Source organism: Leptodactylus fuscus, chromosome 7, assembly GCF_031893055.1.
Source record: "Leptodactylus fuscus isolate aLepFus1 chromosome 7, aLepFus1.hap2, whole genome shotgun sequence".
NCBI classification, from domain to species: Eukaryota; Metazoa; Chordata; class Amphibia; order Anura; family Leptodactylidae; genus Leptodactylus; species Leptodactylus fuscus.
Window position 1 is genome coordinate 151,822,307 of NC_134271.1, and position 12,805 is coordinate 151,835,111.

General features: G+C 43.7%; 1 protein-coding gene across 1 annotated transcript in view; it reads left to right on the forward strand.

Moving 5' to 3' along the window:
- Positions 1-3,074: 3,074 nt before the first annotated feature.
- Positions 3,075-12,805, forward strand: part of LOC142214343 (NACHT, LRR and PYD domains-containing protein 12-like) — a 196,665-nt gene continuing 186,934 nt past the window's right edge. The window contains exons 1-2 of the mRNA XM_075283273.1: positions 3,075-3,106; positions 12,039-12,104. Coding sequence (XP_075139374.1) covers positions 12,068-12,104 — 37 coding nt within the window. The 5' untranslated portion in view covers positions 3,075-3,106; positions 12,039-12,067. The remainder of the gene's footprint in view (positions 3,107-12,038; positions 12,105-12,805) is intronic.

Genomic DNA, 12,805 nt, shown 5'->3' on the forward strand with positions numbered 1-12,805 from the left:
CTTGTGCTAATGAGAATAGGGGAGATCCCTCTGCACTGTGACTACCTTTCAGATATTTGTAGACTGCTATTAAATCTCCCCTCAGCCTTCTCTTCTGCAAACTAAACAATCCCAGTTCTTTTAGCCGCTCCTCATAGGACATGGTTTGCAGACCTTCCACCATTTTGGTTGCTCTTCTCTGGACTTGCTTCAATATATCGATGTCTTTCTTGAATTGAGGCGCCCAGAACTGTACACAGTATTCCAGGTGTGGTCTGACCAGGGAAGAGTACAGCGGAATAATGACCTCTCTTGATCTAGATTCAATGCTTGTCTTAATACATCCCAGAATTTTATTAGCCTTTTTTGCAGCAGCACCGCACTGTTGGCTCATGTTGAATTTGTGATCTACTATTATGCCCAAGTCCTTTTCCCCTATGCTATCACTTAGTTCTATTCCTCCCATACTATATATGTTTTTTACATTTCTGTTACCCAGATGTAGAACTTTGCATTTGTCCCTGTTAAATACCAGTCCATGCCTCAGCTTGTACCCCCAGTTTTTGCTGCTTAGCTTGCCTCCACATCCACACTGCTTTTTCCCCTAGACATCACCCCAGTCCATGCCTCTGCTTGTACCCCCAGTTTTTGCTGCTTAGCTTGCCTCCACATCCACACTGCTTTTGCCGAACATGCTTTTTGTAGACATCACCCCTATCCATGCCTCTGCCTCTAGCCATAACTCTGCCACCCCTGGAAACTCATGGTGCAGAAACTGAGGGAGCTGACTTTGAGGAACCCTTGGGTTTTGTAGATGGAACTCCATCAAAGGTCTTTGCAGCTCACACACTCTGGTCAAGATATGGTATGTAGGGTTTCAGCGTGTGTGGATGACGGACAACAGCCGGTGTTTGGGCAGATGTAGGCATTGCTGGAGTGTTTTGAGGCTAGTAGCAGCTCCTGTACACTTGTGAAAGTGGGCGCACAAGCGCCGCATTTTCACCAGTAGCTCCTGTACATTTGGGTATGTTTTCAAAAAACGTTGCACCACTAAGTTAGACATGGGCTAAGCATGGAGCGTGTTGGAGGCTGGCAAGCTCCAGAGCTGCTACCAGGTTCCTGCCGTTATCACACATGACAAAAATGCCTGGCCCCAGGTGCAGCAGGGAAAAACACATTGCCATCTCAGCCAGGATGGCATCCCTGACCTCGGAGGCAGTGTGCTCTCTGTCTCCCAAGCTGATGAGCTTCATCGCGGCCTGCTGACGTCTCCCCACGCCAGTAGCTGGGGTCGATTCAAGGGCAGAGGAGGAGGAGGGTGGTGTTTCAGCACTCCTGCCAGGAATATTGGGTGGGGAGACAAGGCAGGCCGCCACAGTTTGCGACCCGGTCCCAGCCTCAACTACATTCAGCCAGTGTGCCGTGATTGAGATGTAGCGTCCCTGGCCGCATGCACTTGTCCACGCATCGGTGGTCAAGTGGAACTTTTGTGCAAAGCGCAGAACTTAGGGCCCGCCTGATGTTACGGGACACACGCTGGTGCAAGAATCAACTCACCCTAAGGGCCAAAAACACTGCTGGTGAATTTTGTTCAGTTCAAAAGGACTCTGTGTTTAGATTTGGCTCAGTCGCAGCTCCAGGACATGCCTTTGAAGGAAAGGTTTCCTTTAGTGGCTCCATCTCAGCAGGATGATGATGGTGAAGTTTGGTTAAATCTGGTGTCGGAAGGGAAAGTGGTTTCTGATCTACAGCTAAAGTACTGGAGCATGTTGTTTGGACAATTAACACCTGATCAGAACCCTGTATAGGTAATGGGGAGTCCGATATTAGAGGACCATTACCGCTAGTAGTGGTTGCAGCCAATTCTTCCCCTTTGCGGTCCTCTAAATCAAAGTTACCCCCAGGACTTGATGCCAAAATGTTATCAATTTGACAGTCAAAATCAAGGTCAATGTCATGGGTCCTCAGTCCAATCCACTGCATCAATCCAACACAATGAGAGTGATGGTTCTGGAACCACTGTTTTAGGGGCAAAGAGTTTTAAAGGGGCTAACACTCTGCTGGTGCAAGGCTTTACTCACCCTAAGTGCCAAAAACACTGCTGGTGCAAGGCTCTACTCATGCCAAGGGCCTCAATCTCTGCTGGTAGCTCAGCTTAAGGTCCTGTAACTTTGTTTGGAAGGGCTCATGTTAAGGGCTAGAAAAGTGAATTTTGGAAGGTCTTACCACATCACACACACACACACACACACACACACACACACACTCAAAATGACAGTTAAGGGTGAGGGCTTTTGGATTTCCCATTGTCTATTCCATCCGTGGTTGTCATGGGGAATGTGATTTAAAGGGTTGGTTGTTACTGTTTGTTGGGCTTAAATTGGGGTTTGTGTCCATCCATTTGGGAAGTAAAGAAGGTTTCCAGGTATTTTCCCACTTTGACAGGTTTTTTTGAATGTGGAAAGTGTGTAGTTGTTAGGCTGTGATGTTGGGGTAATAGAGGGTCTTTGGTGTGTTAGATGCCCCCAGACATGCTTCCCCTGCTGTCACAGTTGCATTCCAGAGGTGTTGGCATCATTTGCTGAGGTGTCATAGTGGACTTGGTGACCCTCCTGAGACGGATTTGGGTTTCCCCCTTAACGAGTATATGTTCCCCATAGATTATAATGGGGTTTGAAACCCGTTCGAACACTGGAACAGTGAGCGGCTGTTCAAATCGGATTTCGAACCTCGTACATTTTAGTGTTCGCTCATCTCTAGTGGGAATCCGTCCACTCAGACCCTATCGATCCTGAGAATGGGGGTGTCTCCTGTACAGAATGTAGCGCCCCCAGCTCCAGTCATCTCGATGGTACGTTGGAGATAGATAAATCAGAGCACTGGGGAAGGGGATCCATTGCTTATGTGTAATAGTAAGGACATAGCAATGACGTGTTCTATTATTTTGTTTCTTCCACCTGTTCTTACAAATATGTGGTCGGGCTGCTTGTCGGAGAAACTTCCCTCCCACCGCACTGCCTACAATGGAGACTGAAGAAGAGCACACCTCTTATCCACACCCTGCTCATACACAAGAGCTGGAGCCTCGGAGCTTGCTGTGGCCTCTACAGACTGATACATAGTACAGGTGAGGATTCTCATTGATATTGTCTTCAGTTTTTATTAACTTGATTTTTTACCATTTGATGGATCCTTTAAACCCTTCCCGACCCATGTGGTACTATTACCACATGGATGTCTAGTGCTTCACGACCGATGTGGTAATAGTACCACATGGATGTAAACAATCCCCGCAGCGCAGTGCGGGCGTACTAGGAGCGGGTGTTAGTTGTATCTGACACCTAACACCCTGCTCCATCACCCTCCATCGGACATGAGTGCCGATTTTGGGTTTTAACCCGTTGATTGCCGTGATCAAACATGATCACGGCAAACAACGGGTTGCCCGATCGTGTAGGGGTCCCCAGCACCCCCCGCACCCCCCAGCACCTTAAAAAAAAGTGGAAAAAAATAAAAGTGTTTTGAAACAATTAATAAAGTTATAAAGCTCCAAAAACCCTTTTTCTCTATAGAAAATGAATTATATAGAAAAAAACCCTAAAAATTAATAAAAACAATACATATTTGGTATCACCGCGTCCGTAACAATCTGTACAATAAAACTGAAACAATATTTAATGTACACGGTGAACCACAGAAAAAAAAACCGGAAAAAACCCGCCGGAAGTAGTGATTTTTCGCCATCTCACCTTACAGAATGTGCTATAAAAAGTGATCAAAAAGTCAAATGCACCTCACAACAGTGCCAATAAAAAGCACACATTGTCCCGCAAAAAATAAGCCCTCAACCAACACTGTCAACCAAAAAATAAAAATGTTACGCCTCTCAAAATATGGCGATGCAAAAAACATTGATTTATGTCTCCAAATGTGTTTTTATTCTGCAGAATTAGTATTGCATAAAAAAATAATATAAATGAGGTATCGCCGTAACCGTACCGACCCGCAGAATAAAGATAATATGTTACTTATACTGTACGCTGCATGGCGAAAAATTTAAAAGGTAAAACTCAATACCGGAATTGATTTATTTTTTTTTTTAATCCAGCAAAAAAAGAGTTAATAAAATGTATTCGGTAAGTTGTAGGCACTCAAAAATGGTGTCATTACAAAATGCATCTCATCCCGCAAACAACAAGCCCTTATATGGCCGCCTCACCAGAAAAAGAATAAAGAAAATATAGCATCTAGTAATGCAAGAACAAAAGCCTGCAAAAACCGCCAAATTATTAGAACACGACTGGCTGCATCACGTAGAGAATATATAAGCTGTGCGAGCGTATATCAGGGGACACCCCAGATTTACAGCTTATGAACGAAAAGACACCAGAAGTGACCCCCAAAGTGACCCCCAGAGTGACTCCCCCAATCATAGGAGCTACTGGGACATAGTAGGCAATTTGGTGTTCCCAATGTTCTCCGCACAGCTTATATATTCCCTCTTCGCCATCCGCTGTGCAGTCACATCTGGCATACTAATCCTCACTACACACCCTGATAAATTCTTTGAGGGGTGCAGTTTTCAAACTGGGGTCACTCCTTTGTGGAATCCACTTTTCCGGTACCTTACAGGCTCTACAAACATGACATGGCGTCCAGATACCAAACATCTGAATCTGTACTCCAAAAGCCGCATAGCGCTCCTTCCCTTCTGCGCCCTGCTGTGTGCCCAAACTGCAGTTTATGCCACATGTATGACACATGTATGACACTGGTGTACCCGGGATAATGTACGTAATGTCATATGTAGAGATGAGCGAACACTAAAATGTTCGAGGTTCGAAATTCGATTCGAACAGCCGCTCACTGTTCAAGTGTTCGAATGGGTTTCGAACCCCATTATAGTCTATGGGGAACATAAACTCGTTAAGGGGGAAACCCAAATTCGTGTCTGGAGGGTCACCAAGTCCACTATGACACCACAGGAAATGATACCAACACCCTGGAATGACACTGGGACAGCAGGGGAAGCATGTCTGGGGGCATAAAAGTCACTTTATTTCATGGAAATCCCTGTCAGTTTGCGATTTTCGCAAGCTAACTTTTCCCCATAGAAATGCATTGGCCAGTGCTGATTGGCCAGAGTACGGAACTCGACCAATCAGCGCTGGCTCTGCTGGAGGAGGCGGAGTCTAAGATCGCTCCACACCAGTCTCCATTCAGGTCCGACCTTAGACTCCGCCTCCTCCGGCAGAGCCAGCGCTGATTGGCCGAAGGCTGGCCAATGCATTCCTATGCGAATGCAGAGACTTAGCAGTGCTGAGCCAGTTCTGCTCAACTACACATCTGATGCACACTCGGCACTGCTACATCAGATGTAGCAATCTGATGTAGCAGAGCCGAGGGTGCACTAGAACCCCTGTGCAAACTCAGTTCACGCTAATAGAATGCATTGGCCAGCGCTGATTGGACAGAGTACGGAACTCGACCAATCAGCGCTGGCTCTGCTGGAGGAGGCGGAGTCTAAGATCTCTCCACACCAGTCTCCATTCAGGTCCGACCTTAGACTCCGCCTCCTCCAGCAGAGCCAGCGCTGATTGGCCGAATTCCGTACTCTGGCCAATCAGCACTGGCTAATGCATTGTATTGGCGTGATGAAGCAGTGCTGAATGTGTGTGCTTAGCACACACATTCAGCTCTACTTCATCGGGCTAATAGAATGCATTGGCCAATCAGCGCTGGCCAATGCATTCTATTAGCTTGATGAAGCAGAGTGTGCACAAGGGTTCAAGCGCACCCTCGGCTCTGATGTAGCAGAGCCGAGGGTGCACAAGGTGTAGTTGAGCTAAACACACACATTCAGCACTGTTTCATCACGCCAACAGAATGCATTGGCCAGCACTGATTGGCCAGAGTACGGAATTCGGCCAATCAGCGCTGGCCAATGCATCCCTATGGGAAAAAGTTTATCTCACAAAAATCACAATTACACACCCGATAGAGCCCCAAAAAGTTATTTTTAATAACATTCCCCCCTAAATAAAGGTTATCCCTAGCTATCCCTGCCTGTACAGCTATCCCTGTCTCATAGTCACAAAGTTCACATTCTCATATGACCCGGATTTGAAATCCACTATTCGTCTAAAATGGAGGTCACCTGATTTCGGCAGCCAATGACTTTTTCCAATTTTTTTCAATGCCCCCGGTGTCGTAGTTCCTGTCCCACCTCCCCTGCGCTGTTATTGGTGCAAAAAAGGCGCCAGGGAAGGTGGGAGGGGAATCGAATTTTGGCGCACTTTACCACGCGGTGTTCGATTCGATTCGAACATGGCGAACACCCTGATATCCGATCGAACATGTGTTCGATAGAACACTGTTCGCTCATCTCTAGTCATATGTGGGTATAAACTGATATTAGGGCCCAGCCAGACACAGAAGGGAAGAAGGGTTATATGGTTTTTGTAGCACAGACTTAGACGGTTTGGGGGTTTTTTTTGGATGCCATGACACTTTTGCCCTTACAAAATGGGGTCACTTCTTGGGGAATTCCAGTTCATTGGCATCTCCAGGGCTCTGCAAAAACAACATGGCACCCAGAAAGTCCCTCTAAATCTGTACCCCAAAAGCTAAAAAGCTCAGTGGTCCTTCCCTTCTGAGCCCTGCTGTGTGCCCAAGCAGCAGTTTACACCCACATATATAATTTTTTGCCCCTCGGGATCGCCCACTTAATAGTTTTAGGAGTGCAGGTCTCTGACAATACAAAGTGGGTGCAACGTACTGGGCACCGAAATGACATATTTCTTTAAAAATTAAAATTTTCATTTTGTACATTAATTTTTGGGAAGCATTTTTTAGGCTCAAAATGATAATACCCCTTGATTCATTCCTTGACGGGTGTAGTTTCTAAAATGGGGTTACTTTTGAGGGGTTTCCATTGTATTGGTACTTTAGGGGCTCAGCAAATGCGACATGGCACCTGAAAACTGCCCTCAAAAGCCAAATAGCCATCTTTCCATTCTGAGCCCCACCATTTACCCATACAGCAGATTATGGCCACATATGGGGTATTGCCATGTTCAGGAGAAATTGTGTAACAAACTGGGGGGGGCTCTTAATTCTCTAACTACTTGCAAAAATTAAAAATATGGCGCTAAATGGACGATTTATTGGAAAAAAAGTAATTTTTCATTTTCACATCTCAATGGTAAAAAAAATCTGTGAAACACCTGTAGGGTCCAAGTGCTCACTAAACCCCTTTATAAATTCCTTGAGGGGTCTAGTTTTCAAAATGGGGTCATTTTGGGGGGGTTTCCACTGTTCTAGCACTTCAGGGGCTCTCCAAATGCAACATGGTGCCTGAAACAGATTTCAGCTAAATTTGCCCTCCAAAATCCCAATAGAGATCCTTCCGCTCTGGACCTTACAGTGTGCCCATACATCACTTTACATCCACATATGAGGCATTTCTGTAGTTGGGAGAAAATGCTTGACAATTTTTGGGGTGCATTTTCTCTTTTAACCCCTTGTGGAAATGCAAAATTTGAGGTTAAAGCAACATTTTATAGCAAAAAATGTCACTTTTCCTTTTGTTGGGCCAATTCTGTTACACTCCTGTAGGGTCAAAGTGCTCACTATACCCCTTGATAAATTCCTTGAGGGGTCTAGTTTCCAAAATGGGGTGACATTTTGGGGGTTTCCACTGTTTTGGCACCTTGGGGGCTCTGCAAACGGGACATGGCGCCTGAAAAGTATTCTAGCAAAATCTGGCCTACAAAATCCAATTAGCGCTCCATCCGTTCTGAGAGTGACCGTGTGCCCGTACATTAGGGTACCAGCACATATGGGGTATTGTTGTGTTCGGGAGAAATTGTGTAACAAAATGTGGGGTGCAATTTCTCCTTTAACCCTTAGTAAATGTGTAAATTCTAGGGCTAAATGAATATATTAGTGACAGAAATTGAAAAATGTAAATTTGACCTCCATTTTGTTTTAATTGCTGTGAAATGCTGAAAGGGTTAAGAAACTTTCTAGCTGCTGTTTTGGATTCTTTCAGGAGTGCAGTTTTTAGAATGGGGTGACTTTCGGGGGTTTTATTAGAGAGGCCTTTCAAGTTCCCTTCAGAACTGAACTGGTCCCTTGAAAAATGTGTTTTGGAAATTTTCTTGAAAATTTGGAAAATTACTGTTTGACTTGTAAGCCTTATAATATCTGAAAAAAATGAAAGGGTGCTTAAAATTTGATTGCTACATAAATCAGAGATATGGTTAATTATATTTATGAAAAAATTTGGGTAGTATGGATTTCTATTTGAAAGGCTTGCAATTTCAAAGTTTGAAAACTGCATTTTTTCAAAATTTTCACCAAATTTCCTATTTTTTCATAATTAAAGACAAAACATATCGACTAAAATTTACTACTGACATGAAGTACAATGTGTTACGAAAAAACAATCTCAGAATCACTTGTGTAAGTTAACGCGTCTCAAAGTTATTGCCATTTAAAGTGACACATGTCAGTTTTGAAAAAAGAGGCCTGGTCCTCAAGTCACTTTTGAGCTGTGTCTCTATTTTTTACCATTTGATGGATCCTTTAAAAACGAATGGAATCAGAAAAGCCTCAGTTTGTATCCATAAACTTCCATAGAGTTCTATGTTATAACGCAAACTGATGAGAATCTACCACCGAGTATCAGTTCTTTTGGATGAAGGAAAAAAAAATCAACTTAAAAAGAGATTATTTTTTATTTTAACATCTGTTTTGAGAACAATGGAAATCATTGGTTACAGACATATGTACTGGGGAAACACGGTGGCTCTGTGGTTAGCTCTTGGTACAAATCCTGCCAGGGACAACATCTACAAGGAGTTTGTATGTTCTCCCCATGTTTGCGTGGATTTCCTCCCACACTCTAAAGACCTACTGATAGGGAAAACATCTACATTGTCATCCCTATATGGGGCTCACCATCTACAAAAACAAAACAAATGTCCTATTTTAGCTATAACCCCACCTGGAGAAATACAGCAAAAAAAAAAAAAAAAAAAATACAAAAAACTCTGTACTTTCACAGAGTTTTCCTCTGCAGACTTTTTGCCCCTATGGAAATTGCTGGCCTTTCTGCAGGTATAACAGATATGATGCGATTACAGATTTTTTTCTGCAATGTGTGGATTAGTCAGATGCCATCCACTTGGCAGGTGCTGTATAATGCAGCATTTTTCGCCATGGCGTTACACGTTTTCGCAACATGGGACTTCAGCCAAATTTTTCTCTGCACAAACAGTGAAAAAACCTGACATGAGTCCCATCGGCTGTAACCTCATGCAGAACTCGCAGGTAACTGACGCTCATGCAAAAGACCCCTTAGGCTGCCATCATATAGTTAGAAAATAATGCAACTTTTTAGAGTCACTGCAAAGTGGCAAAGTTCAGGTCCTATCCTGCTCTGTGAAATTGGAACAGAACCCTCTATTGAAATCAATGTAGATCTGAAGGCAACTGTATAACACTTAGATGTCTCCCAAGTACATTCTATGAATAAATCAGACCCCCCCCCCCTTCCCCCGTGGTCTGCACACTTAGTCAAGTAGATGTTTTGGGGGGGTTTTCATGAAAGAAAAGCCATCCATACAGTGCAGAAAAATACCCGCAGTGGAAACGCTGCAGATTCCAAAACCGTTGCTGCTATAGAAATCGCAGAATGTCAATTATATATACTGTGGGGGAGGTAGCTCGGTAGAAGCAGTGGTGCGGACCCAAACAGTCCAGATAGGGACACAAAATGTGCAGCAAACTGGTTTATTTAGAAAAAAAACTGGAAAATAAATAAACCTTCACGTCAGGCAAAAAATTACAAAACAAAATCCAGCCTTAACTTCGGCAAAAACAAAATCCCTGCTCGTCTGAGCCACTAACTAACAGAACGGATAACCTAACTATACATGTGGCTTACTACCAGCCACACAAACAAAACAAGTGCAATATTGTCTCACCGGACTCAGGGTTACCGGACAGACCCATACACCTCCTTTCACCTCATGGAACTGCCATGAACTGGAGGCTCTGCAGCCTTTTATGGGCCAGTATTGAGGCCTGCTCACACATATGGACCACACATATGTCAGAAACCCGGGGCTGATATATATGGACTCCAGCACTCTGCCTGTCACCTTCTCACACTACGGAAACGCCGGTGTTTCCATATAGGTATAATTGAAGCAGAAAGTCCACAGACAAAACCTCTTAAATCAGAGCTCCGTCCCCACTCGATCTGCACACTCAGTCAAGTGGATGTTTTGTTTTTTTTTTTTACTTTTTAATGGACAGACTCTTCCTAAACAGACAATTCTCTCCTGTGTATGTGGTTATATCTTCCTTGTTTACCCTGCAATTTCCAGTCTTCTCCGCCCTCCACACTATTGCCAAGCATCACAATGTCCTCGGAATTTCCCACATTCATTACTTTGCTCTGTATACTTCTGTTTTAAGTGCAGAGTTTCATGGGTGGGGCCCGAACTGTGGACAGGCCCAATCACTATATATCATCTTTGTTGAAAAATAAATAGTTAATTAAAAAACTCTAAATATATGTGTATTAAACGTGTAAATATTTCAAATATACTCTTATTATTGCAGCACAATTTCTCATGTTTTTGGAAAAAAATTGTGCTTAAAATGGTCAACAACTTATCAGACAAAATATTCTCACTTAATGGAGTAGATGAATCTGGACCTAATTGTAATGGACTTTACAAATGTTACTGTTTTCTGTGTGGAAAAACCTCTATAAACTTCCTTCCACTAGGCGTCTCCTTTCTTCCCAATTTGCTGTTCACTCCCTGTTACTAGGGATGTCCCGTCTTTAGAAAGCAGCAGGAATAAGATGAGAACACACTGTTTGGAGGGGTAGGGACAGGTCTCTGCGTTTTTACACACGTTCCGCATACACTGCAGATAGAGGAGTCTGCAACTCCTCACAGACTTTCCTTGCACTCACTACTATCTACGTCTAACTAGCTGCTTGTGTTATTGCTGATGTGATGTTAGTCACAGACAGCACGCTGCTCTTTTTTTTTGGTGTCAGTTTGCCCTGTATTTGCAGTCCAGTGTCCCTGCATCTTCTATATTATGGACACTTGGACTTTTCTAAGTTATTTATTTGCTATTTTACAGTTATTCCATGTACAGTAACCAGTAGTAGTTATAATGGATAGGAAACAGATTGCTCTGTATGGTACGTGCCCCCTGCCTCAGGTAAAAATGTAAAATGGGCATCAGCCAAAAGTGGGGCTATTAGTAGCATAAAAAGTGATGGGACACCACGTATGAAGGGTTAATCAGTCAAAGAACAGACTGCCCAACAAGACCCTGCAGATATTTCAACTTTTTGAGAAAAATCAGGAACCCTTTCATTACAAATGAAGATATTTGTGAAACCGGGGCGTCCCCAAGTCTGAGACCATGGATTTTTCCTTTCTGTCTGCTGTTAATACAGTGACCAGACATTAGTTCTAGTCTCACCGCTCTTACTGTAGAGAATCCCCACCTATGACCATGGTGAAGCCTTCTCCCCTCTAGACATAGAGGACTCACCATCTTGTCATAGTTACAGATCCTGGTAAGAATAGATCTCCATACTGTCCATTCACATATTTGTACATTGTTATTAGGTCGCCCTTAAGACATCTTTTGTTCCAAACTGGACAACCCCAAGTTTGATAACCTGTCTCTATACTGTAATCCGCCCACCCCCTGTATTACCTTGGTCACCTCCTCTGCACCCGATCCTTTTCAGCTATATCTTTCCTATATACAGGTGCACAGTATTGTATACATAACCTGACCGGTGTATAGAGTATTGTCTGATCTCTCCAATCTGTCCCCGACATATGGTGGACACATGAGAGCCCTGATAATGGCATTGTCTATGAGCAGTCCTGACTCTCACTCATCCGCACATGACTGGGACATCCTGAATCCTGCAGACACAGAGATCTGGAAGAATTGAAAAAAAAAGTTTTGTCTCTTCACTTGTTTATGAAACATTTTTTGTCTTTCAGGAGATTCCGATGACATCTTTTTCCCAATTATGAGTGGTGAGGATTCTATGAAGACGTCTTGTGATGGTAGGAATGGAATATTTTCTTCCTATGTTGTTACCTGTATTATTATTACTTATGCAATGCTACGACATAGGGGAGGGAGATTAAACATTTCTATCTGACGTTTTGGGGTATGTGGAAAAAACAGAGGTTGCCATGTCCCAAAAATTTTAAGATTGATGATGCCTAAGGTTAACCCCATAAGGTTCTGCAATGATTTCCGTAAGCTTAATGAAGTGTCAAAGTTTGATACCTACCCGATGCCTCAGAGTCGATGAGTTAATGGAAAGGTTGGGACATGCCAGGTATTTCTCCACCCTTGACTCAACCAAAGCGTGCCAGGTACCGCTCACTAAAGAGGCCAGAGAAAAAAAACTGCATTCGTCACCAATATGTTGGTTCCAATATGTGACAATGCCGTTTCGGCTACATGAGGCTCCAGCAACCTTCCAGAGGTTGATGGACAGAGTCCTTAAGCCTCATCAAACATACGCTTCAGCCTACCTGGATGACTTTGGTACAGACTGATGCCTCTGATGTGGGGTTAGGCGCTGTCCCAAATGGTGGGTGATGAAGAGTACCCAGTCACCTACCTGAGTAAGAAGCTTACACCACCTGAGAGAAATTATAGCATTGTGGAGAGGGAGTGCTTAGCCATGATGTGGGCCCTAGAGTCCCTAAGGAACTATCTTCTGGGCCAACACTTTAAGCTGATCACTCCCCTC